Source organism: Alternaria arbusti (genome assembly GCF_024043155.1).
Source record: "Alternaria arbusti strain BMP 1465 chromosome Unknown scaffold_7, whole genome shotgun sequence".
NCBI lineage: Eukaryota > Fungi > Ascomycota > Dothideomycetes > Pleosporales > Pleosporaceae > Alternaria > Alternaria arbusti.
In genome coordinates, this window is record NW_026249947.1 from 1,621,467 (window position 1) to 1,645,732 (window position 24,266).

The following is a 24,266-nucleotide window of genomic DNA, read 5'->3' on the forward strand; positions in this document are numbered from 1 at the left end:
GTGCTGCGCCACCAAAACCCCGCACTCACCCAGCTTCATTGGCTCGCTGACAGACCCTCATATGGGAAGGAACCCCCATCTCATATCAGAGCGCCACTGTTCAGCATAACCTCCTCTTTCCTCCGTCGCGCCTCAAGCTTCTTCTCTCTCTGCGCAAGGTATACCTCCTTCGCCAGCCTTCGCTCCTCTTTCTTAACTTTGTATTCTGCCTGCAGTCGTTCATTATCCTGTTCTTTCTTCTTTTCCGCCTTGATCGCATGCTTGATCTTCTTGTGTTCGGCCGACGTTATACGCCATGGTCGCGACAAGACTGCCTGCCTGAACGCAGCGGTCTCAGCCCAAGCTTGTGCTTCCTCGTTTGTCGTTTTGACAACCGAGATGCGCTGCAAGTCCAGTTGCTTTGCGCCTCTGAACTCTGAGATCAGGCATTTGGCCTTCACGACTGTGCCGATGTCTAGGGCTTCGCCATCCACCACGACGTCGAAGATGCCGAATCGACTGACGATGTTCAAGTTCTTGATCTTCGTGTCCGAGGACGTATCGACGGGGTTCTGCTCGACGGGAGGTAATCGTACAATCTTCAGCTCGATGGTGGCGCCGCTTCCGTCGTCGATGGTGAGGGCCGTGTATTTGAGATTGATGTCATCAATTGCTACTACGACGCCGACGATGCGTACATAGCGGATAGGGTGATTGAGATGAAAATAAATGCGCTGGGCTGTTCACGTGTCAGCAATAGTCGTAGCACTCGTTAGAATCGCTGCTACCTTGAAAGTTCTTCTCAGACCGAAGAGCTTGCACATCTGCCGCAGTGAGCTTCACCCAGATATTGTATGTAGGTGATGCTCTGAAACAATAGGCGGGGTATAGCCGATAAGGACGCGGTGGCGGATCCGTTGACATGTCATATTGTGTTGCTGGTGCACAAGGCGGGATGGAAGCAAAGAAACGCGACGCGTCTCATCGCCACCTGGGCACTGCTCTACGCTGTCACGTGGCCTGTGACGCCAAGCCGACTAACCCCAATCCAAACGCATCGGAAGATCGGCGCTCTGCGTTCACTATCTGCATGCACCTCACCACGCGATGCCATCCGATGCAGCCGCTCCCAAGAACTGTGGCTTGATCGCATTGCAGGGAACAATCAAGGCCTTCACTCTAGCAAACTGTATCTCTAACCCTCCGCCCCGCTGCCAGCAAATGCATCGTATACAGGATGGGCAGCAAGCATGCTACCAGGTCCACCCGGCCACCTGTAGCCCCATCACACCTCAACACCGCCGTTTTGCCATCATGCCCGACAATGGTCTATCGCAAAAAGCAGCCAAGTGGGACCACTTTACCGCGAACTAGACCTCGGTGCCGTCGAGGCTACCAATAGTGCGACTCCCCGCTAAGTCGGCATGAAGCTGTCCATGACGAGCTAGCCCAACCTGCAGCAAGCTTGGAGCTATTCCCAGCTCTCGATTGAGAGCTTCCAAGGTATTCCGGTCAGACTTAAGGGCAGGGTAGCAGCCCGGTATGCGCCCGACGACTGCTGATTTTTGATCTCTCATCATTTCGAGGCTGTGCCTTTTCGTCGCATACTACTAACCCCGCAGCATTTTCTTCGGTTTCTAGACGTTCGTTGTCGCAGACTTTCGCTCCTTCCGGCTTCTCTCTCTGACAGCCTCGGCGACTTTCATCGCGATGAGATCATTTGCGCCATGGAGCCTCGTCGCTGCGACATTGACATTATGTGTCGCGGAACCGATCGCAAAGCCTGAAGCTATACCACAGCAGATTTCGAACAATGCGCCATTCTCCGGCGCTGTGTATATCGTGAACCCAGACGGACAGCAAGTCGTAGCGCAAGACGCAAATTGGTGTCCTTCGTCAGCTTCAGTAAGCTGCAGCAATGTCAACCAACCGAGTTGGTGAGTAGGAATCTTGAGAGATGGCATGGCTCGTGCTAATCAAACCCAGGTGCTGTCCATCAGGCTACACATGCGCCGTTCCTGGCAACTCGAACGGACTGATCGGCTGCTGCCCAAGCGGAAACCAATGCGGAGGCGCAGTAAACGTCGCACAAGTCACGACAGTGACCGTATATCCCCAGCAGCAAACGGCTGTCGTGTACGCTCAACCACCTCCTCAAACGACCGTATACCACAACCCGGACCAGGTACAAGGCGGCTTCTGCGCTACAATCACAATGGATGGGCCTGATCTACCGAGAGCGGAGCAAGGAGGATGCGGCACAATATTGATCGTTGCAGGGGCACCAAGTTTGCAAGTGCTAGGTGTAGGTGCCGGCGTAGTTGCGCTGTGCCTCCATCTAGCGTTGGGCAGGATGTTCAACGGCGCATTATGAGAGACGATAGATGTTGTAATGACTTTACGAATTACGAGTTTACGCGGTACGATATTGTACGCGGCGCTAGATTACTCGATACATAACGATAAAACTACTGGTTTCCCCTCTTCGCATCCTCCTCGTCGTTCTTTGGTACACCGACGAACTTGGGTACGGTGACAGCGTTCAAGTGACGGAAAGCCTGTGTAAATCATTAGCATGCTACTCAGTTTGAGCAAGACATGTGTGTAACTTACGTTCGCAATACTGCTATCCGGCAACTTGCCATCCCACTTATCCTCCACCTTCTTAATCTTGCCCTGCTCATCCAAATGAATAGCAACAACACTCTGAATCAACTGCTCCTTATTCAGCCCCTTGATAACATATCTCGTCCTCAAATCCATCAGAATCGGGTTCCCCGCATCCTTAACCTGGTGGTTGAGCCTCTCAATCTCGCTAAACGCACTCTGCAGTCCGTACCATTGCGCAGAGTACTTCTCACGTCCCTCGGCGATGGTGATGGGGTCCGTGAAGGTGGCGTCGTCGCGCCAGAGTTGCAGTTTGGGCAGCGAGGGGCGGCCGGCGAAGAGGTCGAGGACGGAGCCTACGATGGTGTTTTGTTGCTCCGAGAGGGTGACGCCGGGGGCGGTTTGGACGTTTTTGGTCTCGATGTTGAGGTTTGATGGAGCGGATGACATTTTCGCGGTTGTGATTCTTGATACCTGGGATGAGAAGGCTGGTTTGGTGAAACTACGCAGTGTTTGGTTGTATGTTTGAGTTGCGAATGGGCGGAGATAAGATGTCATTGTAATAGAGAAGACTTGAGAGAGGCGTATTGAATGGACGGGTTATTATAGGTAAATGTATTCGGTGGCTATGTACTTGCCTCACGAGGCGTTTTGTTGCTTTCTAGGCTGCTATCCAATTGCATGATTTTGGCACGCGTCATCATGAGAAAGGTGGTACGAAACGGTCAGGGTTACGCAATTCGCGTGGTGATCGATGGAGGTGGTGGCATTTTGGTCGATGCGAATAAGTCATGACGCAATGGTGGTCCTAGGTGAGATTCGCGGGCGATCCCTTCGCGCGTCGGGGGTCGAGGTACGCGAGCCCTTGCCTAGGTAGCGGGGTAGGGGCTGGGTTGTCCCGAGAGCCGGTTGTGAACGTAGACGTAGATGTTGAACTTCATGTATCTTTTGCTTGATAGTCAAAAATCTGTTTTACGAAGGAGACGACTGATGCTGCTGCTTAGCGTAGTCCGAATCGGGTAACTTTTCGAAAGCCGTCGATTGCGGGTGCCCGGACAATTACCACGCGCCGTCTGAACTTCCTAACGACCTCGGAATCGTCCATGCCCCCTCCAAGTGCCACCCCAGTAAAGCCAGCACGCATACATATCAGATATCAGAGTGTATAAAGCAGCGGAAGCTAGGATTTATTCTGTTGCTCTCTCTTGATCAAGAACCGACTGTGGGGTCTTCAAGGCGTCGAGAACAGCCAATGTCGCCTAGCCCATCACATCAAAGTTTCTCATAGATAAGGACCTCATGCGATATCTACACAGGCCTCAGCTTCGCCGCCTGTATACTAAAGCTGCGCTGTGCTTGCCATCGGGATGAATATTTCGGGTCATTGTTGACAGGGATCTTCAGCCGCACCTTCCCAGAGATGGGAACCTTTCGTCCCAATAACATTTGGCCCGACAGCTGGTGGGACACTTCGCCAAAGGTAGTCTTTCTCTAGAGAGACTTATGTGATGGGCGACTACCCAAGTGCGCAAAGTCGGTGAGAATGGTATAGGTTGGTGAGGCACAAAATCTGTCCGCCAGTGTGCACTTTCATCTTCGTTTATCTTGAGTTGCTGTTATTTACACGTCTTATCACCAAGTCTACTATCTCATCCAACAGCCTCTTCCGGTTTGGCATTTTACTCCCATGCGGCAAAGCGAAATATGACGTTACTCCTCAGACGAGCTCCTGACATCGCTGGCAGCTCTTCACCGGCGGTAGCTCTCGAGAATCGACACATGTCGGAACAAATGGGGCAGCAAAATGGCAGGACTAGCGCACTGGTAACACCTATTACCTTGAGATCACAAACATGGAGTGATGAGGCGTCGGGGCAGAGCACCACGTTCGACGACGTGCCAATGACCTCAAACAACGAAACGACTGCGGACCCTCCAAGACCAGAGCCCGTTACAAAGCGAGAAAGCAGATTCGCGTCCCTCTTTATTGCGCTACTTGCTGTCAGTCCAATGGCTATCGAATACGATGCAGCCGATCAGCAGACTATGGAGGCAGCACAGGCAGCATCTGTAAGCGCGCCGCAACCGGAATCTTCCAAGAAGACCGGTAATCCGACAGAAAACGGAATCAAGAAATCAGAGATCCGTAGGACCAAATGGAGGCGGTTCAAGCACGAACTGAAACTGAAGATGAGGATTACGGGCAAAGCAAAGGCGAAGGATCGGTGGAAATGGACACAGGCGGAGGACATGGAGCTGAAGGTTTTGAGATCAGAAGAGCGAGATGTCTATACGGATATGGAAAGGCAGCATAGCAGCTGATGTCAATGTTGTGCAGATTGCGCCTTGAGCGCACCTCCTTGAGCATTGGATTCTATGCAACTTTGATATCATTTCCAAACCAGATCGCTACTGCTCATGACCCGCAGTAGCAACGCTCAATATTTTCTCTTCCAGCCCCGGAACATGAACGCACTCAATGCCATGTTCCTCTAGCTTCTTCCGTCCCGCATTCTCGCCTACAAACTTCTCCGGCTCTTTGACGCCAAGATACACCTTCTTGATCTTTTGCTCTCCGTCCTTCCCTCTCGTTCGAATGAGCCGATCCGCGCATGGAAGATTACCACTGAGCCGAAGATTACAAGGCTCCATGGTAGTGTAGATGACGGTGTTTGATGGTAATGCTTCCCCAACTCTTTCCTCAGGCAAGCCGTGTGCTTGAGCAAGCTTCAAGAGACAACATTGCTCCGCATGTGTGTTTCCTTCGCATTCCAGAGTGTAGCCGCGCGAAAGGATGCTCCCAGTATCTGCATCGACTAACAGGGCGCCAACACGGAAATTCGAAGGTTTCGGCGGCGATTCTTGGGCTTGGTCAAGTGCCAGGCGCATGTATTGTAGGTGGTCGTTGGGGTCTGGACCTGCGGCTGGGGGCACCGGGCCGTCCCATGTTCGCACGGGGCCTGTGTCGTAGTCGACTTGCATGTTGGTGAGGGAGGAAAGTGAAGGTGATGCAATTGGCGTTCTGGGCAATGGTGATTGGGGAAAAGTGGATCCGAGACGCTAGCTCCGTTAAGTCCGGGCTCACGGTCGCGTCGCGTTCTCACGCAGGCGTCGACCGTCAGTGGTCACACAACCTCCATATCCATAACACAACACTACAACATGGCACGAAGACAGAGAAAAGAGCCGTCTCCCGAGAAATCCGCCGACGATGACTTTGTAAACAACGATCAGAGCGAAGGCGAGAACGACATGGACGAAGAAGATGGCCCTCCCAGCATCAACCCGTATGAGGTTCTTGGACTCGAGACAGAAGCCACTGCCGACGATGTGAAGAAGGCATACCGCAAGATGGCGCTCAAATGCCATCCAGGTCAGTGCCCTTACTACACATTGTGGAGTGCATCGCTGAACTATGAGCAGACAAGGCTGCACCCGACGAGAAGGAAGCCGCCAACAAGGCCTTCCAAGAGATCGCATTCGCCTACGCCGTACTCTCCGACGATCGCCGACGCAGGCGCTACGACCTTACTGGCAGCACAGCTGAGACAATGGAGGACGACGATGACTTCAACTGGCTGAAGTTCTACCGCGAGCAGTTTGAGAACGTCGTTAATGAGGAGGCTATCAACAACGTCGCGAACGAATACAAGGGCAGCGAGGAGGAGCGTCGCGATTTGGTCAAAGCGTTCAAGAAGGTCAAGGGTAACCTGAACAAGGTATATGACCTGGTCATGCTGTCCGACATCCTCGAGGACGACGATCGGTTCAGGAAGATCTTAGACGAGGAGATCGAGAACGGCACAGTCAGCTCATACCCCGCGTACGAGGCGGAAACGGATGAGACGCGTCAAAAAGCCAAGGACGCCGAAAAGAAGAGACGTGAAGACTTCGACAAGAAGCAGGCCCAGAAAGAAGAGTCAGGGACTACAAATGGCAAGGCCAAAGCCAAGGCGAAGCCGAGAGGCAAGAAGAGCGGTACAGACGACATGGCAGGTCTAGCAGCTCTGATCCAGCAGCGCCAGAAGTCACGAGCAGGCAACTTCTTCGATTCGTTGGAAGCCAAATACGCGCCCAAGTCACGAGGCTCAAAGCGCTCGACCCCCATGGAGGAGCCATCGGAAGAGGCCTTTGAAGCCAACCGCAAGAAGCAGAAGAAGAGTGGTGGTTCAAAAAAGAAGGCTAAGGATGAGAGTGAGGAGGAGGAGATGGATCTCGACGGGGAGGAGGACATTGGCGATTCTGAGGATGAGGAAGAGGAAGTGCGGGCGCCTAAGAAGTCAAAAGCCAAGCCTAAAACACGCGCGACACGGGCACGTGGGCGGGCTTAGTACTGCTGACCGTGCCTAGGGTGGACCTTGGAAAGTCTTGCATATGGCGATGAATGGGCGGCGTTCTCGAGATCATATACCACAGCAGTTTGCATAACACAGCGTCGGAAGCTTTGAGTATAGTCTACTTCACCGGGGCATCGTTTGATATACTTCTTGGCCCTCGCTAATCATATCAAAAGGCTCTTTTAGACCATTCCATGTCTTCATACTCTCTCCATCATCTGAACTACGTGACAGCAGAATGTCGTGATCCAGTGCAATCGCAAGCTGATGCCGTCTTCCTAGGCCCACGTTTGCCTCTTCCTCCTCGTTCCCATCATCAAGGCACTATAGCGTCCGCTCTCTCACCTCCACAAGTGACGGTGACGGTTACCTTGAGTTGCTGGAAACGACGTCAAGCAAACAGCTTATACTGCCTTGAGGTTATTACGACGTTAAGGCGACTTCACGTTTTGTTACTTTGTGAGCACCTGATGTGGGGTTGTCTTACTAGTCCGCACTCACTCTCACGTTCACCACGCGTTTCCACGCTTGATATCACACTATTTCACCTCGTCTTTCTTGTTCAAACCGTCTTTCGCAAACAACACGCTTATCACGCCAATCTTCTGCGTTCTTTACGCGTCTTACCAAGTTTCTCAATATCCTCTCCAACTACAACACTATCGTGCCTAAAAAATGCCGGGTATCACTATGGCTATCAACCCAAAGGCTCCTACAGCGAGGAAAGTGAGTTGAGATTTCACAGCATGAAGAATAACCACAAGCAGGATGCTGACAATGACAGAGCCCCATCACTTCATCACCGATCACCAAAGTCCCCGCAAAATCCCAGCAGCAGCGCAAAACATCCGTTTCCCAAGCCGTTCCGAAGATCCAGCAACAACGCAAGATCTCGAATACACAAAGCTCGCCCAAGGTCGTTGTTCAGCAACAGCGCAAAACCTCGGCTACGAAGCCTCCAGCAATGGTGGAGAATAAAAGGAAGATCAAGGCTGAGGTGGGAAGAAAATTTGGAACGCTCTTCGAATACAAGCTGACAACATTGCAGGGGATTTCACCGACGATGGCTGATCTCCAGGTCAAGCCCGTTGGAGCGGATAAGGGTACTACTCGACCAGAAGCTAGGAATGAGACTCCGCCGAAGAAGCAGAAGATTGAGGAGATGAAGACTGAGGTACGTGATATGGAATACCAAGGAGATTCGATGCTTACACTATCCCAGATCATGAAAGACACCACAGTCATGTCTCTGTCCCGACCCACTTCCACGACGCCAAATCCGCAGCTCTCATCACTACCACTGTCTGTCGCCCCCCAATCCACCCAGATGATGAAGAACCTCCTTTGCCACGTCCTCCAAACCCAGCCCACGCTGCTCCCCTTCGTCCCTTCCACGCCCATAACATCCACCCACATCGACAACATAGCGCACACAATGTGGCAAATCGCCTTCAAACACGTCGTCATGCTCCAACGCGCCTGTCAATACAGCGCCATGTTCTCGCCCGTCAAACTCGCAGCGCTAGCGAAGTTGAACTTCTTGCCCAGCTGGTGGTTCTTCAGAGACTTGGTGGTTGGGGGGTTGCCGGGGTTGGTCAAGGGTGTGGATGGGATGGGAGGGGGGAAGGGGGATGGAAAGGGAGGGGTGGTGATTGATGATAGGGAGATGATGGGGGCTTGGGATGAGGCGGTTAGGTGGTGTGGGGGTGTTGTTGCGAGGAGGGAGGGGGTTGGTAGGGTGGTGGGGATGGAGGAGGAGAGGGAGAAGTGGGAGGCTGTGAATGTGGCGCGGGAGGAGGAACTGATGCTGGACAGCAAGATGGCGGATGGTAGCGAGAGTGGAGAGGGTGCAGAGTGAGGCAGACGTGACGCTGTTCGGTAAAAGTGCAAGCGGTTTATGATGGAGTTGACGAGATTTGGTAGCGGGCGTTCGAGGATCGGGAAGATAAATGTGTAGTTGCAGCGAACGAGACTTTGCATGCAGATGAGATGAAAGGACATATTCCAATCCAGAGCCCTTCATGCAACATTGGCTATCTCGAATATGCCTTCATTTTCCTGGTTTTGCAACGACAACAGGGGTGACTGCAATCCGTGTCGCATTTCGTTTGCCTGCATACGTCATGTCACATCTTAAGAAGTCAGCTAATCATAAGGTAACACACACTTGCGCCTTGATGATAGTTCGTAAAATGTAACGTAGATTGCAGCCGCCCCCGCTGACAACGCTCGCAATCCTCACAGGTCTCGTAACTCAATCGTAGGGAGCAGATGAGTATGTGCACCGCCTTCGTTCTCACGATCCCACGCCCATCGTTTGGCAAGAGAGGGGTCTAGGGAACCATCCAGCATCTCCACGACGTAGCGACCAATCGTAGGCATGAACTTCCATCCGTGGAAAGAGCCGCCTGTCGCAAGATATAGATACTGAGAATGGGGGTGCGGCGTGATGATGAAGTCTTGAGATGGTGTCACAGCATCCCTACGAACTGTTAGACCGATTTATCGTAGTGGTTCGGAGATGTAGCCTACCAGCAAACACGATACTCGTCAAACTTGACGTCCTTCCCGGGTTCACCCAGTATGCCATTCTTCACAAGTTCGAGTCGTTTTTTGAGTGCTTCGTTTGGTTCCTTCTGAGCCTGGCCGGGCTCATCTGGCGGGGAAGAGAACTCTTGACCTGATGCCTCGTGTTTGAAGGTATTTTTGTAGGCCTCGTCTCGACAGAACTTGACGGTGTATGGGTCCTGATCCGACAGCGGCGCTGTCAGTGGCATTACTTCCCCTAAGTCATGTCAGTAGGAGTATACGCGGCGGGCTTTGGTGTCCTCACCTCTTGTTGGTAAGACAGAATGTACTGTGACTGGTATCTCGGTGTATTGTTTCCCATCCTTTGGGTCGGGATTGACGATTCCAGTGACCACTGCCCCGGCTACCAGACGCCCGTCGACTTGTAACTCGCTTCTATTTGGAGCACTGTCGGCGATTAGTTGGGCTGTGCCTGCACCAGTAGCCAAGATGATGCGATCTGCTGTGATGTTTTCACCACCCTTCGTTAGAACTCCGGTACATCCTCCGTCACGACCGAAGGTCAACACGTCGACATCTGCTGCGGCATACTTGACCCCTGCCTCAATCGCAGCGTCAGTGTAAGCAGTTAAAGCCTTGGTGGCTTCGGCCCACCCACTGTCTCTGTTGACGAATACTTTGCCAACTTCAGAGAAATCGGTGTTATCGTAGAAAGAACCATACAACGCCTTGAGACGTTCGGGGCTCACCATCTCCGCGTCGACTTCGATACCAAGCTTCTCATAATTCTTCAAGACTTTTCTGCCCAAGTCGGCATTGTCGATATTGATCATACCGCTTTGATGGTAGAACTGGCTGAAGAGTAGGTCATGTCGCCAGTACTCTATGGCTTCCAGCGCCTTTTCCATGTAGAAGATGTCGCCATAGTCTGCACGGATGACTTTGTTCCAATCCCAGGATGCGGCAAGTGGGCAGGGGTATTGTGTCCGGTCAATTAGTTGTATATGTGCTTCGGAGTACTTCCTGATCAAGTGGTAGGCAGTGGAGACACCGAAGACTCCAGCCCCGATGATAAGGTATGATGGCTGTGCGCTCATCGCACATGGTAATATTGTAGCGAGTCAGTAAATTCCCTTAATCTTGTGGACGTGCATGAGTTGAGTTAACAGTTCGCATGCTTTATGTATGGTGTTGACGATTAATGCATCCATGGATGAGTCGGAGACGGCAGGAGCGAAAGTGGTGATGACGCACACCCCTGTCATCCTCAGAATCGCGCTAGTCCCCTCAACGCGTCGCGTCGACCAACGCTCCAACGCCCCAACTTATCGATTGCTCCACCCACCCACCATGACGCCCAAGACGCGTTCCAGCAACCAAGACGCCGACTACAGGGTCTACTATTCCAAGAAAGTACCCCAGCAGGTGCGCTTTCCACACAAGCGCAAGACTGTGCGCCGGCGCTCGACTCCAGTACACGATGGGAAGCGGCAAATGGTCTTCCTGCCGGACAAGATGAGGAGGCAGGGTACTCCTGTTGTCGCTGACTCGGATGAGGACAGCGACACAGATCTGGAGGAGGATTTGGAAGACGGAGGAGTTTCTATCAAGGCTGAGGTGGAGGAGGAAGAAGAACAGCAGCCTGTGAGGCAGACGAAGAGGAAGGGGAAGAAGCGGAACAGTGATGGAGTGCAGCAGGAAGACAACGAAGAGGATGAGCCAGTGCAACCTACGTCTAAACGGCGACGGACGGCAGCCACGCCTAAGAATCCTCGCCGCTCGAGGCGCGCCGAAGCCGAATCCGATGACGACAACGTTGCGACAGCCACCAAGACCAACCGCGAGCGCACATTACGGCGACAGTCAACAATGACACAATTGGTAGACGGACGGAAGCCCTTGCCAGACGACGAAGAGCCTAGCTTTAAGCCCGTGAAACAGGGCTCGCGACTGAGTTGGGGTGGACGTGGCAAAAGCGAAGCAAAGAGCGACAGGAAGCAGCGCACGTTAACGCAGATGATACCAGGCATGCGGCCACAAGAGATCATGTCGGATGAGGATCTAGATGAGATATTGAGCGATGTCGAGGCAGAAGACAGGGCTAGTCAGACCTACGGCGATGCGGTTGCGCAGCGCCTGGCGCAACAAGGGTTTTATCGTGTCGAGGGGAATGGCGTTAGAGAGGTCAACAGTGCAGACGAAGCTGGAAACGACATGGAGCAGGACCCAGAGGACAAACACATTAAGAAGGAGTCCACGGCAAACTCGCAAGACACCCCGGAGTTTGTGGTGCAGTCAGTGGAAGACGAGATGGACGAGGACTGCGAAGACAGCTACAAACCCACACAGTTTATCGAAGCGCCTGTCACAAGAACGTCCCGGGCGACTAGACGAGGAAGAGGACCACGAGTGGCAGAGGCGGAGGAAGCTTTCTATGCGCCGCAAGGGCAGGCCAGAACCCGCAAAGCCCGCTTCAGCCTTCTATCGACTCCAGAGAAACGCCGTATTCGCGAGATTCCCTCCTCTCAGTCACCCGCCGACTCGCCACTATCGACCCAAGTCGCTCCACAAAAGCTACACCGCTCTCCTCTCAAGCAGCGCTCGGATAACCCAATCCTTGCACCAGAGACACCTTCGAAACGCAAGCAGGTTACTTTCAAGATGCCTTCGAAAACGCCTATACCACCACCAACATTAAGGAAGTTCGAGAGTACGATTCAAGACTCCGAGGAAGAGGATGATGGTGTCATAGAAGAAGACCTGCCTACTATTGGACGTCGCGGAGTGGAGGATATGCAGGCTCTTTCCGGGCGCCGTGAAGCTGCGACTGGGAAGACCGTTGGCGCTGATACTCAGGCAGTACTCGACAGGATCGACCAGGCATGTGCTGATGCAACCGGAGAGGAAGCTATGGAGGATGTGGTATCATCACTGGGATCAGATGATCTACCTGAGCTTCGAGGTCACCAAGAACCTTCTCCCGAACTTGGCGACCCGCAAAAGCAGTCGAGTGGCAGATCGTCCTCTACTGTAGCTGAGTCCGTCGCTATCAAACAGGAGCCCGGAAATGACGATGACGACTACGAGGATGACGAAGACGACGATGCAACGATATTGCCTACAGTCCCGTTCAATCCGTCGAACGAAGAGAGGCCAATCAAGAGCGAGGCTAACACGAGTAGTGAAGGAGAACTACCTTTACCAGAAGAGCAGCTTCGCTCCACCCCTCCAGTCATTGAGGACCTCAATCAAGAAACCTGTCCATCCACACCAATGATCATCAACGACGATTCATCGGAAGAAGAAGAAGCCCCAGCACCGGACCCAACGCCTCCACGATCAAGCAAGGTACATGTACCGCAATCAAACTCGACAGACATCCACCAGTCAGAAGACCTAAACAGCGAATCTATACAAGTCCCTCGTTCACCGTCACCCGATCACGAAACCCAACAGTCACACTCCAGCAAAGCAGAACAACAACTCCACAACGAATGGTTCTCATACTCGCAATACATAAACGCCCGAGCCCCCGAATCCTCAAGCATGCGCGCCGCCCCCGACGCATTCAGCTACAACGACACCCCCCGCCTCCCCCAACCCACAGCACCCCAGTCAAACCACCAACCATCAGGTTACCACCCCTCTCAAGCCACAACCGTGGATGAGATCACGCAACGCACACCCCGACGGAAGCGAATCCAGCACTTTTCCAGCACGCACACAACACCGCATCGTATCGCTAGTTCTCAGCCGAATATCTCGCCGGGGAAGCCGCCGCCGTTGTTTATACCGAGTAGTTTCCCTAGTCCGGAGAAGGTTGCGGCGGAGGGGGAGGGGTGGAGTAGTCCTATGTTTGGGATGACGCAGGCGACGCATGCTGCTGGGGGGTGGAAGAGTAGTCAGTGGGCGAGTTTGGAGGATTTTAGTATTCCGCCGCTGCCGCCGGGGATGGATGGGGATGATGAGTAGGGAGGTGAAAGGTAGAATCTAATCATTTCTGAATTATGTCCTTGCACATGATGGACATCTCTTAAAACACCATCGCCCCACCGTCCACGATGATATCCGTCCCATTAATATACCTCCCCGCATTACTACACAGCAGCACCAACGGCCCCGTAAGCTCCCACGGATGCCCCATGCGTCCCATTGGATTCCTATCATTCCAACTCTTCCTTGCCCTAATCAACCCATCCCCATCATTCAATATAGTATCCATATACCCCGGACTCAGACAGTTGACCCTGATACCATAGCTACTCCACTCCGCCGCCAAACTCTTCGCCAGCGATAACAACGCCGTCTTGGACGAATTATACGCGCATTGCGGCTGAGGGTAGTTCGTGTGATGCGCGGATATACTCGCTGTAAACGTAACACTACCCCCCGTCCCCTGCGCACGAAACTGCTTCGCAACAGCCTGTGCACACAAGAACGACCCCGTTAGATTGATATCGTGTGTGCGCCGCCACTCATCCGCCGCCATCTCAATCGCGTGTGTGCAGCCTACGACGCCGGCGAAACAACACAGCATGTCTATGCTGCCTAGTACTTTGACGCTGCTTTCTACAGCTGAAGCAATGGCTTTCTCGTCGCGTACGTCGACTGCTTCGGTTATGATGCGCGCGTGGGGGAACTTGGAGTGCAGGGTCTTGACGCTTTCGAAGGCTTGGTCGGGGTTCATGTCCCAGAGGGCGAGGCCCGTGGCGCCGTGTTCGAGAAGGGCGGCTGCGGCTTCGAGGGCGAGGGTCCCGGCGCCGCCGGTGACTGGGGTGGTGGTGGTTAGTATGATGGTTGTGGTGTGTGGTGGTCGATGTGGATGAAGATGGGCGAGGTTACCCTAGAGGCGTTCACGTACTGATCGCATTGCCCTTGACCTGGAACCTATACTGCGCTCTCTCTGCGGTGGAAAGGTTCTCTGGTGGTGGCTTGGGTGCTGTAAGGGGGTTGTCTGCAGTCGACAGGGTCATCTCTGGGAGCTGTCGGTTGACGAGCGCGGCGCGGTCTTCTGCGTCTCCTGCCATTTTGATTGGATTTTCGCGAAACGATGGGTTGAATGAGACTTGTGGCGTGTGATCAGGGGAATTGGGGGCTTCAAGATGGCCGATTCGGCCTTCTTATGGACGCGTTCGGACGACAGAGGTCCGTTTGTTCGGATTGTTGGTGGAGCGCGCCCAGCTCGAACATGACGTCGGAAAGGGTCCGCCCCACTGGGTGCGTGGTGCGCTTTCACCCCACCAGAGAGTGAGGAAGGTGTGCCGAGCGCGAGGTTCACTGCGACACCACAACCTTTCATTTCCACGGCGTTGATGTGCGACCATCAAGACCTCATTCATGCGCCTCGGCGGCTCGTTCGCACGACTACTGTGTTCAGACTCAACATTCCCACAAGTCGCGATGTGCGCATCTGATCCGATCTAATGATTTCACACAGCGCAACATGTGGAGCGACTTACCACTGAAGGGTGAATGCCTTGATCAATATGGTCGCTCAGTGCCGGCACTCTCTTTCACCCAAGACCTATAATGGTTGTAAGCCAACTCTAATCACGTCTATCATGTACTTCATCCAATTGTGTGTGAGATCCCACTCAACGGCATTTGTCATTCCAATCAGTTCAACCATGAAATACTCATCGCAACCGACCCCGTCAACCCTCGAAAGAGACTTCGGACCGGAATGGTCCGACCGCCTTCGCATGAATATTGTTTCCAACTCAGAGCTGATGATTGTCGAACAAGAAGCATGGAAAGATCAAGCACATATGAGGGATGATAACTTAGCCGACCCGAGACCTGTTGACCCATGGAGGCTGATAACTCCACCGGGGACGCCTCGGAAAGAATATGACGATCAAAGAGAAGACGTAGACGATGGTCTAAGGTTTGAACAGGAATACGAACCTACGCAGTGGGCGCTTGTCAAATTCGATTACAACTTCGAAGCTTTCAAAAGAGTCAAAGCGCATCAATCACGCTGTAGTCTGGAAACGCAAAGCTTCGCGAAGAAGATCGTGTGGTATATCTTTCTAGCTGTCCTGCTCCATGGTATCTGGACGCACTGGAATGAGTCGGAGAAGCGCGGCATGTGCGATTGCCATTGTTCGTACTGTAGCGCAACAGTGGATTGATGTTATGGATTGTCTGAAAGGAGTCGGATGAAATGAGACGATGTATGCAACGCTTTCTCAAGCATACCATAAGTCTACCGCGATGTTGGAAAGATAGGTCGTCTTCTTCACGCATTCTTGTACGTGCTGGTACTTAAATAGACGATGAAGTCGCTGTATTCGTGTATAACAAATTCTTTGATTCTTCGTGATGGTACATAAATACTGGCTTGACAGCAATTCCATCCATCACCGCGCAGCACGCAATGCAGCTAAGGTGCGGGGTCTCCACATCGTACCTCCCGCTAGCAATAGTTCGATCTGCATCATGAAAACGTACAACCACCCAGCTGATCAACGCGCTTTGGTTATGACCGGCAGGCCCGGGATCTTATCACATATCAGTTCGCGACCCCTTTCGACCACGTCCAATGGCAAATGAAGACGGTCTGGTAAGACGCGGTACCAAAAGAGCAAGAACGCGACACGGGTCAGTACGTCCAACATCTGAGAAGCATACCACAATAACCACAAAACACTAACACACATCCCCCAGCTGCACAAACTGCAAGCTCAAAAGACGCAAATGCGACGAAACGAAACCCACATGCGGTCGCTGCAGCAGCAAGAACGAAAAATGCAACTGGGCTTCTCGCCTCACCTTCCGGGCAGAGAACGCATTAGGTGTCGGGCCATCGTCGCTGCATCGCTTGCCAGGACGACCACCAGCGCGCTTCAAGATCAAGGATGTGACTGCGGAAGTCATACGCGACTATCAGCATTACGATCCAGTGGAAGACCTTGATACACCAGATCGATTTGATGATCGGCAGACTCCTCCTTCCAACACCATATCGCCAGCTACAGCCGACGACGAGCAGGTACCACCGCATCACGGGCACACGTATTGGCAGCCAAACACGCCTTTCTCGGCTGCGGAAGACACTGTAAACCATCTCCAGTCGTCCCAATATGTTTCTTTACCCACCCCAGGAGATATTGGATCGATTTGGCACAGTCCCGACACGACCACGTATCTAGACGACAGCGTCTTCCTACCAGGTTCAGCGTATCTCGATGCGCATTCTACGTTTCGGAGCCATCTGATACAGGAAGTGAGATCTAATGTGCCGACGAGAGACGTTACACCGGATGCTGCGCGTGTTGGACAGGGCTGGGGAGGGGTGCAAGAACATTACGCTGAAGATGCAGCGAGGCATATTGCGGAAACGTCTCTCGATACTACTCCCGTTCATGACGCAGATACGACGAGCATCCCGCCACCCCAGCTGTCCGCGGAAGAAGAATTTGAACTATGGAAAAACTGGCTCGATGAAGTAGCACCCTGGATCGATAAATTCGACCATGAGCGTCATTTCCAACGCACACTACCCATCATGGCGCGCTCGCACGATCACTTGCGGTACTCGATGCTCGCTCTCTCGGCGCGCCAAATAGAGCGGAAGAATAATAGTAAACACACATCACGAAGTCTAGCTCTGTATCAAACCGCCATCCAGCTCGTGCTACCGCAACTACACACACGCAGCACGCCGGTAATAGCATCATGCGTAGTGCTATGTGTACTCGAGATGCTGAGTAGTTCGGCGAAAGCGTGGCATCAGCATTTAGATGGATGTGCGCACCTGTTGGAAGCTGTGGGGATTAATGGGTTCAGTGGTGGTGTGGCCCAAGCACTGTTCTGGTGCTTTGCTCGCATGGATGTTTGTGGAGGGCTCATCGCGTCTTCGAAAACGCTTATACCGGTTGAGCACTGGGCTTCTTCAGGAATGGGTCTCGATACCGACGTAGACCGTTTCCGTTCCGTCGGCAACTACAACGTCTACGCGTGCGAAGCCGTGTATCTCATTGCCCAAATCCTCGATCTACTGTCTTTCCATTCCAACCTAGCCGGTCGCGTGGGCGCCACCCCACGCTTACCCACAGACACAGACACCGCATACACCGCTCGCTGGACTCAACTCTGGCATCACATATCCGCATGGTATACCACGCGCCCCGCAGAAATGCTCCCCATCTCCTCCTTCACCCCACCCACATCCCCCTTCCCGCGTCTCCTCTACAGCAACCCCGCCGCGATGTCCGGCACTCAACTCCACCACACCGCCTGCATACTGATGCTCCGCCACAAACCTCCCAACACCACCGTAACCCCCAAACCAAACTCAATCTTCTGGCACGCAAGACAGATTTGTGGGATCTCGATTAGCAATGATGATCATGCTGCGTGGACGAATGCGATTCAGCCGCTGTGGATTGCGGGACAGTGGATGAGCCATGAGAGTGAGCAGAAGGCTATCTTGGGGTTGTTGGAGAAGATTGAGAGACTTTCGGGGTGGAGTACGAAGTGGAGGGCTGAGGATTTGAAGGAGTTTTGGGGGTAGGGGGACGTAGTGGTGTGAGGCTGCGGTTCAGCTGTCTTTTACAGTATGTGTGTGGTGGCGGTGTTACGCGAAGCCTTGGGTTGTTTGCCGCTGGAGGCGCATTTGATATCCTCAATTGGTGAGGCTCCCAATCATGTTCGACGAACTTGGAGGCAGAAGTTCAGCTTTCGAAGCTCAGTGTCCAGTCGTGAACGCCTCTCGTGTTCACGGGCTTGGCGACATCTTCTGGCCCCCCATGTTCAGCCTCGTAGTCTGGTCTAGCATGTTAAAAGCTTTGCTGTTGCCAGATGTTGTGACAGTCTTATCTATATCGGCATAGCCTTACTCTAATCCGAATCCGCCAACATGGGCAATAGCTTCGGCTTTCTGAGAGGCGAAAGCGGAAGTGGGTTCCAGTTTAACGTTGTGGAGGCCTGCAAGGCTGAGGATGTGGACCTCGCTCAGGCTTGTAGCCTGACGTTTGGCGCAAATCATGACTTGGTCTCGATTGGCAATGTTACGAGGGGAAGAATGGCGCCGCAGCCTGGTATAGCTGGAATCGGAGTAAGTCAAGAAGATAATTCGCAGACATTGTGCTGACATAGCTAGATATGGATCGCGATGGTACTGTTCTTCGTCGTTGTCGCAATCTCCTTAATCTTCGTTTTCATCGAGCTCTGGTTCAGGGCAGATGTCTCGTAAGTATATCGGAGTGTAAGTTGTCGAACCAGACTAATCGTCGACGCACATAGTCAATTTGGCAGCGCCTTCGCGAGCTTCCGAGACAAACCCAACAACAAGACTCCCGAGAATCCGAACGCGGATCCGACATGGAAAGATAGAGTGCGCGCAGCTGGCCGAACATTCGTCTTGGGCGTTGCAGACACTCAGACTATCTTCGTCGGAGCTTTCCTTCTCGGTTTTGCTGGCCGGAGCAAGTGCAAGCTGACAAGCTATCACTTTACGGTCGCCGTCAGTCAGATGATGATCGCGCTATCCGTTCTCACCTTCTCCATCGCACTGGTGCGGACCTATTGGCGCAATCCGCTCGCAGCCGCTTTCCGACTAATTCTCTCGGTTGGGGCCTTTATCGGTGTCGGGTTGACCATCTTCAGGGAAGCCAACTATGCTCCGTATGATGCACTTGAGCATTCGAGCCAAGACAGCGCTATTCTTTTGCCAGTAGCATGTATGCTAGAAATGGACTTGCGATCAGCAGCAGAAGAGCAAGCGCGCCTGAACCAAGCCAATCTCGGCTTCGGTAACGCCACAGCCTGGCCACCAGAACGATTCATGTACATCGTCCTCGGCGTCGCTTTCCTCGCCGCCCACATCTCCGTTCCCATTCGTTTCGCCGAATCCAGAGACCGCGCACCGAAAGTCTGGACAGAGAAGCGGGCATTGGTTACCTTGATCTACTGGATCTTGGTGTTGCTCACACCCATCGTCACGTCGATGTTCTGCTGGTTCCGCGTGTACACAATGCGCGAGTGGGTGGCTGGTTCGGGGTGGATGGAGGATCCGAATACGGAGATGATAGTGTGGGATTCGGGACAGTTGATCGCTATGGGCGTGCTTATTACGGTTGTTATGAATGTGCTTACTGAGGCGATGGAGAGGGAGAAGAAAGACGCGAAGAAGAGGAGTGACGGAAGGGATGGAGAGGCGGGAGTGGAGTTGCTGCCGACCGCGTATCGTGGGTATGAGTATTAGGGTGCACGCGTTTAGACAATGGTAGAGTAGAGCAAGCGAATGTTAGCCGGAAATTGTGACTAGACGACCGATGGCGGAGGTCTCTCAGCATCGTGTCGGTTTTTGCGCGTTGTGAGAAGTAAGTGTCATCTGCGCGTGAATTGTGACATTGTGTTGGTGGTGGTGAAGAGTGAGCGCGTCGCGATTCCAAAGCGCGATGACGGCACCAGAGTGCACGGACTCTCGGAGGTTGCGGCGATGTCGACTACTGTATGGTTGTCTCCATTACCACGACCATCGCCGCCCGAGACACGCAGAACCCGGCCGAAGGCCTTACGTAGCTTGCGCCTTCTATATACGAATCACGACACCGAGTGCACCTCTTTCCCTACGGATGGGCACACCACCACATCGCCCCCAACTGATCGCTGCCTTGGCTGGTGCCGTGTGCTTTCACTATTACAGTTATACAGCGACATATTCACACCTAATCTAATACTTCCCCTGCAGACCGACCCACCACCGAGAGCGTCAGAACCTATCTAAACACATTTGCCCTACACATACACCGATTCGACGTCTCGCATTGGCCGCTTCAACGCCCCGCCACCATGTTCACGAGCTTCACCGGCAACACGCGAAAGGCGCGCCAAGTCAACCTCGGCGGCAAGAAGACGAATCCATTCGGCCCTCCCGGCTCCGGCGCCGGATCACAAGCCGCCCTCGACCGCGCACAGCAGGAGCGAGCCCAACGGCAGCGGGAACGAGACACGCTCAATGCGGCCAAGCGGATACAGAAAGTATGGCGGGGTCACTCGGCCAGGAGAGATGTGGCTGACGAGCTACGGGGCGCATGGGACCGCGTAGAAGAGGCGAATGGCTCTTCGAGTACGGCGACATATGACTCGGAGGAGGAGGCTCTTGCCCAACTACAACGGCTACTCCGATTCGCATCGTCACGAAGCGATGATGATCTGCGACGGATACAGCACTATGCATCGCGGCAGATGGAGACAGTCAAGAAGTTGGGCATCACATCAAGCGGGCCGTGGCCGTGGGCATACCTAAGGCTGGAGCGCATCCTACTCGTGGCCATAGAGCGGCAGCTTCAGAAGCACGCGCCCATGCAATGGAATCAGGTTGGGGCCTCTCTCACCGTCTTACAGTTCCTCGCAGACCAGATACCCGCCGAAACGTCCCAGAATGCCGAGCATTACTACCGCACCCTTGCACGCGTCGTGTCCACCTTCACCCCAACACTTGAAACGCAGAGCGAAGGATCGGAGATAAGTGAGACCATAGTCAGGGCAGCCCTGTCGCCGATGACGCGAGTGACTGGCTACACACTGGATGCTTATGAGGCTTTCGGTATACACTTCTTGACTCTCCCACTATTAGGCTCGGACTCAACATCACCTCCATTACAAAAGTTCCGCGACTCGCTCGCCGACGCCATCAACTACAAGCTGCTCGCAAATGCACTGGCGACACTTTCCAAGAGAGCAGGGCTGCAAAGCAAATCCGAGCTGAAGAACACATCAAGTAGACTGCGTTTACTAGGAAACTTTATCTATTTCCACCGCTACGCCCACAACTTCGACACTCCCGAAGCCTACGCGGTTCACAAGGACTTTGTAGCCGTCGTATCGGTTCTGTTGAACTCCCTGCCAATCAACATTGTAGATGACGATCATCCAATTGCCGAGCTTTCCGAAGACGACGGTGCCAATCAAGACGCCAGCGCCGTATCGAATTTCTTGAAAGAGCAAGTCCGCTCCCTGGTACATCAGGAAGGTGTTGGAAGTCTTTTGGCCGGATCATCACAGTCAGCGGAAGCTTCAGATGACGAGAAGGTCGAAGAAGCCCGGCAGCTTGCAAACTACGCGCTTGCATTACTTCGCTTCTTCCCTCGTCGCGGTGATGAGATACGAATGTGGCTCTACATCGGCCCATCAGAGGCGTCTGGAAAGAGCGCAAGGAAGCTTCCGGCGATCAAATACTTCTGGGAAGCATCAAAACGATCATCGGTCTTTACCACCATCTTCAGGGACTCGAGGGCAGCTATCGGACTCTTGAAGCCGAAATCTTCAAATCTGAACAACTCTGACCGCCCAGGGACGTCCGGGCTAACGCAGCATGGCTTTTGGCAGCCAGCACAACAGCAAGTTGATCGCGACGCAGTCACCACCGACGAATGGCGAGTTATCCTGGTCTTCCTTGAACTATATACCTTTGTACTCAAAGTCACCGACGACGAGGAGTTCTTCACTTCGGGGCAGAAAGACATCTACTCGGGCCAGATCCGCGACAGTGGTTTACCTCTAAGCGAGGTGAAGGATTTGACGACTTTCCTGAAGAATTTGGGCTTCACACTTTACTTCAACGCAGTGGACATTACAACCTCGGAAGAGGACATGGGAGGCAACAACAGAAGTCTTAGCTACTTCAATCCCGGAGTCATGGACAATCATTCCCAGAAAGAGCATGCTGAGCCATCAATAGGAGGTGTCGCAGGCTTGAGGATAGATTACGTGAAAGGTCTGGTCACTGGACTTCTTCGTATGGTATACGAGCGCGACTCGCGACGCAAGTTCCTGCCTTCGGACCACTGGCTCATGGTCTCGCGCTTCGACATGACAGGATTCATTCCGGCTGTAGTTGAGGAGGAAGAGTCGCGGCACAAGATCCAGGAGGAAGATGCGGAGGATCTAGATGACCTTGAAGAAGAGGAATTCGACGATACACCGCAACTCATCGGCACGAGTCGCACCCAGACACAACGGCGCTTGGAGAAGCTACAACGGCAGCAGCGCAAGGCTTCGCGGAGACGGTACCTGCAAGCCGTAGCACCTCGTCTCGAGATCTTGCAGAACATGCCGTTCTTCATACCCTTCACCACCCGCGTTCAGATCTTCCGCGAGTTTGTTAAACTAGATATGATCAAGCGACGAGGATCTGCGGATCCTGAGTTCTGGCGGTTTCGGACCATGCAGCAACCAAACGCTCGCAGCCAACTCGAGAAACATACGGCGCGGATCAGGAGAGAGAACGAGTTCGATGATGCTTTCGAGCAATTCTATGAACTGGGCCAGGGCTTGAAGGAACCAATCCAGATTACCTTCATGGATCAGTTCGGCGCTCCTGAGGCCGGCATCGACGGAGGTGGTGTCACGAAAGAGTTCCTCACCAGCGTCACCAACCGCGCGTTCATGCCGACTGAGTACATCGACATGTTTGTTGAGAACGACCAGCATCTCCTGTACCCCAACCCCGCAGCAGTTGAAGAGCACAAAGAGGCCCTCCGACAAGCTGGCATACGCGAAGGTTCTCAAGAGTACCGTGCTCAGATCACTGAGCTGCTTCAACGCTACGAATTCTTGGGACGCATCATCGGCAAATGTTTGTACGAAGGTATTCTGGTCGATGTAAACTTTGCACCGTTCTTCCTGCGCAAGTGGGCACTAACTGGTGGCACCGGCTCCGCACCCAACGAATCCGGCTACCGCCCCACCCTCAACGACCTCCGCGATCTAGATGAAGAGCTGTACCAAGGCCTGCACAAGCTCAAGACCTACCCCGGCGACGTCGAAGACTTCTCCCTCAACTTCACCGTCACCGACACAGTGGTCGTAGACCACACCACCTCACCCAAGAAGACCAAAGCCATAACTAAGGACCTCAAGCCCGACGGCTCCAACACCCCCGTCACCAACCAAAACCGCCTCGTCTACATCAGCTACATGGCGCGCCACCGACTGCAGAACCAACCCTACGCCCAAACCACCGCCTTCCTCCGCGGCCTCAGCACCATGATCCAACCCTCCTGGCTCTCCATGTTCAACCAATCCGAACTCCAGACCCTCATCTCCGGTACCCGCACATCCATCGACATCGAAGACCTGCGCCGCAACACCATCTACGGCGGCACGTACGTCATCGGCGACGACGGCCTCGAGCACCCCACCATCCAACTCCTCTGGAAGGTCATGAAGGAGATGACCGACGATGAGAGGCGTGCGGTGCTGAAGTTTGTGACGAGCACGCCGCGCGCCCCGCTTCTGGGCTTCGGTACGCTGAATCCGAGGTTTAGTATTAGGGATGCGGGGAGGGATCAGGATAGGCTGCCTAGTACGAGTACGTGTGTTAACTTGCTTAAGTTGCCGATGTATGAGGATGAGACTACGCTGAAGGAGAAGTTGCTGTATAGCGTTTTCTCCGGGGCTGGATTTGATCTGAGTTAGGGGGTTGTGAGGGTTGAGGGCGGGGGTAGTGGCTTCAGGGAGACATTGCGCTGTTGAGGTTGAGGATGTGGACGTTGATAGATTTGCATAGCATGGTATTATGGCGCTATTATGAAATAGACTTGCATGTTGCATGTACACCTTTTGACTACAACTTGATCGCCCCTGAACCTTGTGGTTATTAGCCATGTGCAGCAGTCTTTCTGCACATCGCCAGTGATGATTTTGTTCGCCACGGGGTTGTTTGTCTCAGATCATGATATGACTGCAGGGATATTAATAGTTGTGGGTTCAATAGCGTATGGTAGCTTGAGTTGAAGTGCATTGTCGCCGTTCCAAGATCCTGCGGCTAGTTACGTTCACTTTTAAAATCTTGTGTCCATT

The 24,266-nt window shown here is 53.3% G+C and overlaps 11 protein-coding genes across 11 annotated transcripts; 6 read left to right on the forward strand and 5 right to left on the reverse strand.

Moving 5' to 3' along the window:
* Nucleotides 1–80: 80 nt before the first annotated feature.
* Nucleotides 81–903, reverse strand: J4E86_006350 (uncharacterized protein; the record flags this gene model as incomplete). The annotated part of the gene is made up of 2 exons (XM_051446879.1): nucleotides 81–718; nucleotides 768–903. The coding sequence occupies 2 exons, from the start codon at nucleotides 901–903 to the stop codon at nucleotides 81–83; spliced, it is 774 nt and encodes a 257-aa protein (XP_051302454.1).
* Nucleotides 904–2,447: 1,544 nt separating this feature from the next.
* J4E86_006351 (uncharacterized protein) lies at nucleotides 2,448–3,036 on the reverse strand (the record flags this gene model as incomplete). The annotated part of the gene is made up of 2 exons (XM_051446880.1): nucleotides 2,448–2,537; nucleotides 2,593–3,036. 2 exons carry the CDS (start codon nucleotides 3,034–3,036, stop codon nucleotides 2,448–2,450), a joined length of 534 nt encoding a protein of 177 aa, XP_051302455.1.
* A 1,354-nt stretch (nucleotides 3,037–4,390) lies between these two features.
* Nucleotides 4,391–4,908, forward strand: J4E86_006352 (uncharacterized protein; the record flags this gene model as incomplete). The annotated part of the gene is made up of 2 exons (XM_051446881.1): nucleotides 4,391–4,410; nucleotides 4,446–4,908. 2 exons carry the CDS (start codon nucleotides 4,391–4,393, stop codon nucleotides 4,906–4,908), a joined length of 483 nt encoding a protein of 160 aa, XP_051302456.1.
* An 87-nt stretch (nucleotides 4,909–4,995) lies between these two features.
* J4E86_006353 (uncharacterized protein) lies at nucleotides 4,996–5,568 on the reverse strand (the record flags this gene model as incomplete). Its single annotated transcript, XM_051446882.1, has 1 exon — nucleotides 4,996–5,568. One exon carries the CDS (start codon nucleotides 5,566–5,568, stop codon nucleotides 4,996–4,998), a length of 573 nt encoding a protein of 190 aa, XP_051302457.1.
* Nucleotides 5,569–5,748: 180 nt separating this feature from the next.
* On the forward strand, nucleotides 5,749–6,917 carry J4E86_006354 (uncharacterized protein; the record flags this gene model as incomplete). Its single annotated transcript, XM_051446883.1, has 2 exons — nucleotides 5,749–5,959; nucleotides 6,010–6,917. 2 exons carry the CDS (start codon nucleotides 5,749–5,751, stop codon nucleotides 6,915–6,917), a joined length of 1,119 nt encoding a protein of 372 aa, XP_051302458.1.
* A 696-nt stretch (nucleotides 6,918–7,613) lies between these two features.
* Nucleotides 7,614–8,781, forward strand: J4E86_006355 (uncharacterized protein; the record flags this gene model as incomplete). The annotated part of the gene is made up of 3 exons (XM_051446884.1): nucleotides 7,614–7,649; nucleotides 7,708–8,097; nucleotides 8,146–8,781. The coding sequence occupies 3 exons, from the start codon at nucleotides 7,614–7,616 to the stop codon at nucleotides 8,779–8,781; spliced, it is 1,062 nt and encodes a 353-aa protein (XP_051302459.1).
* Nucleotides 8,782–9,161: 380 nt separating this feature from the next.
* J4E86_006356 (uncharacterized protein) lies at nucleotides 9,162–10,549 on the reverse strand (the record flags this gene model as incomplete). The annotated part of the gene is made up of 3 exons (XM_051446885.1): nucleotides 9,162–9,405; nucleotides 9,471–9,708; nucleotides 9,757–10,549. The coding sequence occupies 3 exons, from the start codon at nucleotides 10,547–10,549 to the stop codon at nucleotides 9,162–9,164; spliced, it is 1,275 nt and encodes a 424-aa protein (XP_051302460.1).
* Nucleotides 10,550–10,802: 253 nt separating this feature from the next.
* On the forward strand, nucleotides 10,803–13,424 carry J4E86_006357 (uncharacterized protein; the record flags this gene model as incomplete). The annotated part of the gene is made up of 2 exons (XM_051446886.1): nucleotides 10,803–12,800; nucleotides 12,840–13,424. The coding sequence occupies 2 exons, from the start codon at nucleotides 10,803–10,805 to the stop codon at nucleotides 13,422–13,424; spliced, it is 2,583 nt and encodes an 860-aa protein (XP_051302461.1).
* Nucleotides 13,425–14,000: 576 nt separating this feature from the next.
* J4E86_006358 (uncharacterized protein) lies at nucleotides 14,001–14,479 on the reverse strand (the record flags this gene model as incomplete). The annotated part of the gene is made up of 3 exons (XM_051446887.1): nucleotides 14,001–14,021; nucleotides 14,056–14,222; nucleotides 14,314–14,479. 3 exons carry the CDS (start codon nucleotides 14,477–14,479, stop codon nucleotides 14,001–14,003), a joined length of 354 nt encoding a protein of 117 aa, XP_051302462.1.
* A 3,836-nt stretch (nucleotides 14,480–18,315) lies between these two features.
* On the forward strand, nucleotides 18,316–19,662 carry J4E86_006359 (uncharacterized protein; the record flags this gene model as incomplete). Its single annotated transcript, XM_051446888.1, has 2 exons — nucleotides 18,316–18,418; nucleotides 18,734–19,662. The coding sequence occupies 2 exons, from the start codon at nucleotides 18,316–18,318 to the stop codon at nucleotides 19,660–19,662; spliced, it is 1,032 nt and encodes a 343-aa protein (XP_051302463.1).
* Nucleotides 19,663–20,252: 590 nt separating this feature from the next.
* On the forward strand, nucleotides 20,253–23,882 carry J4E86_006360 (uncharacterized protein; the record flags this gene model as incomplete). Its single annotated transcript, XM_051446889.1, has 1 exon — nucleotides 20,253–23,882. One exon carries the CDS (start codon nucleotides 20,253–20,255, stop codon nucleotides 23,880–23,882), a length of 3,630 nt encoding a protein of 1,209 aa, XP_051302464.1.
* Between the last annotated feature and the right edge of the window lie 384 nt (nucleotides 23,883–24,266).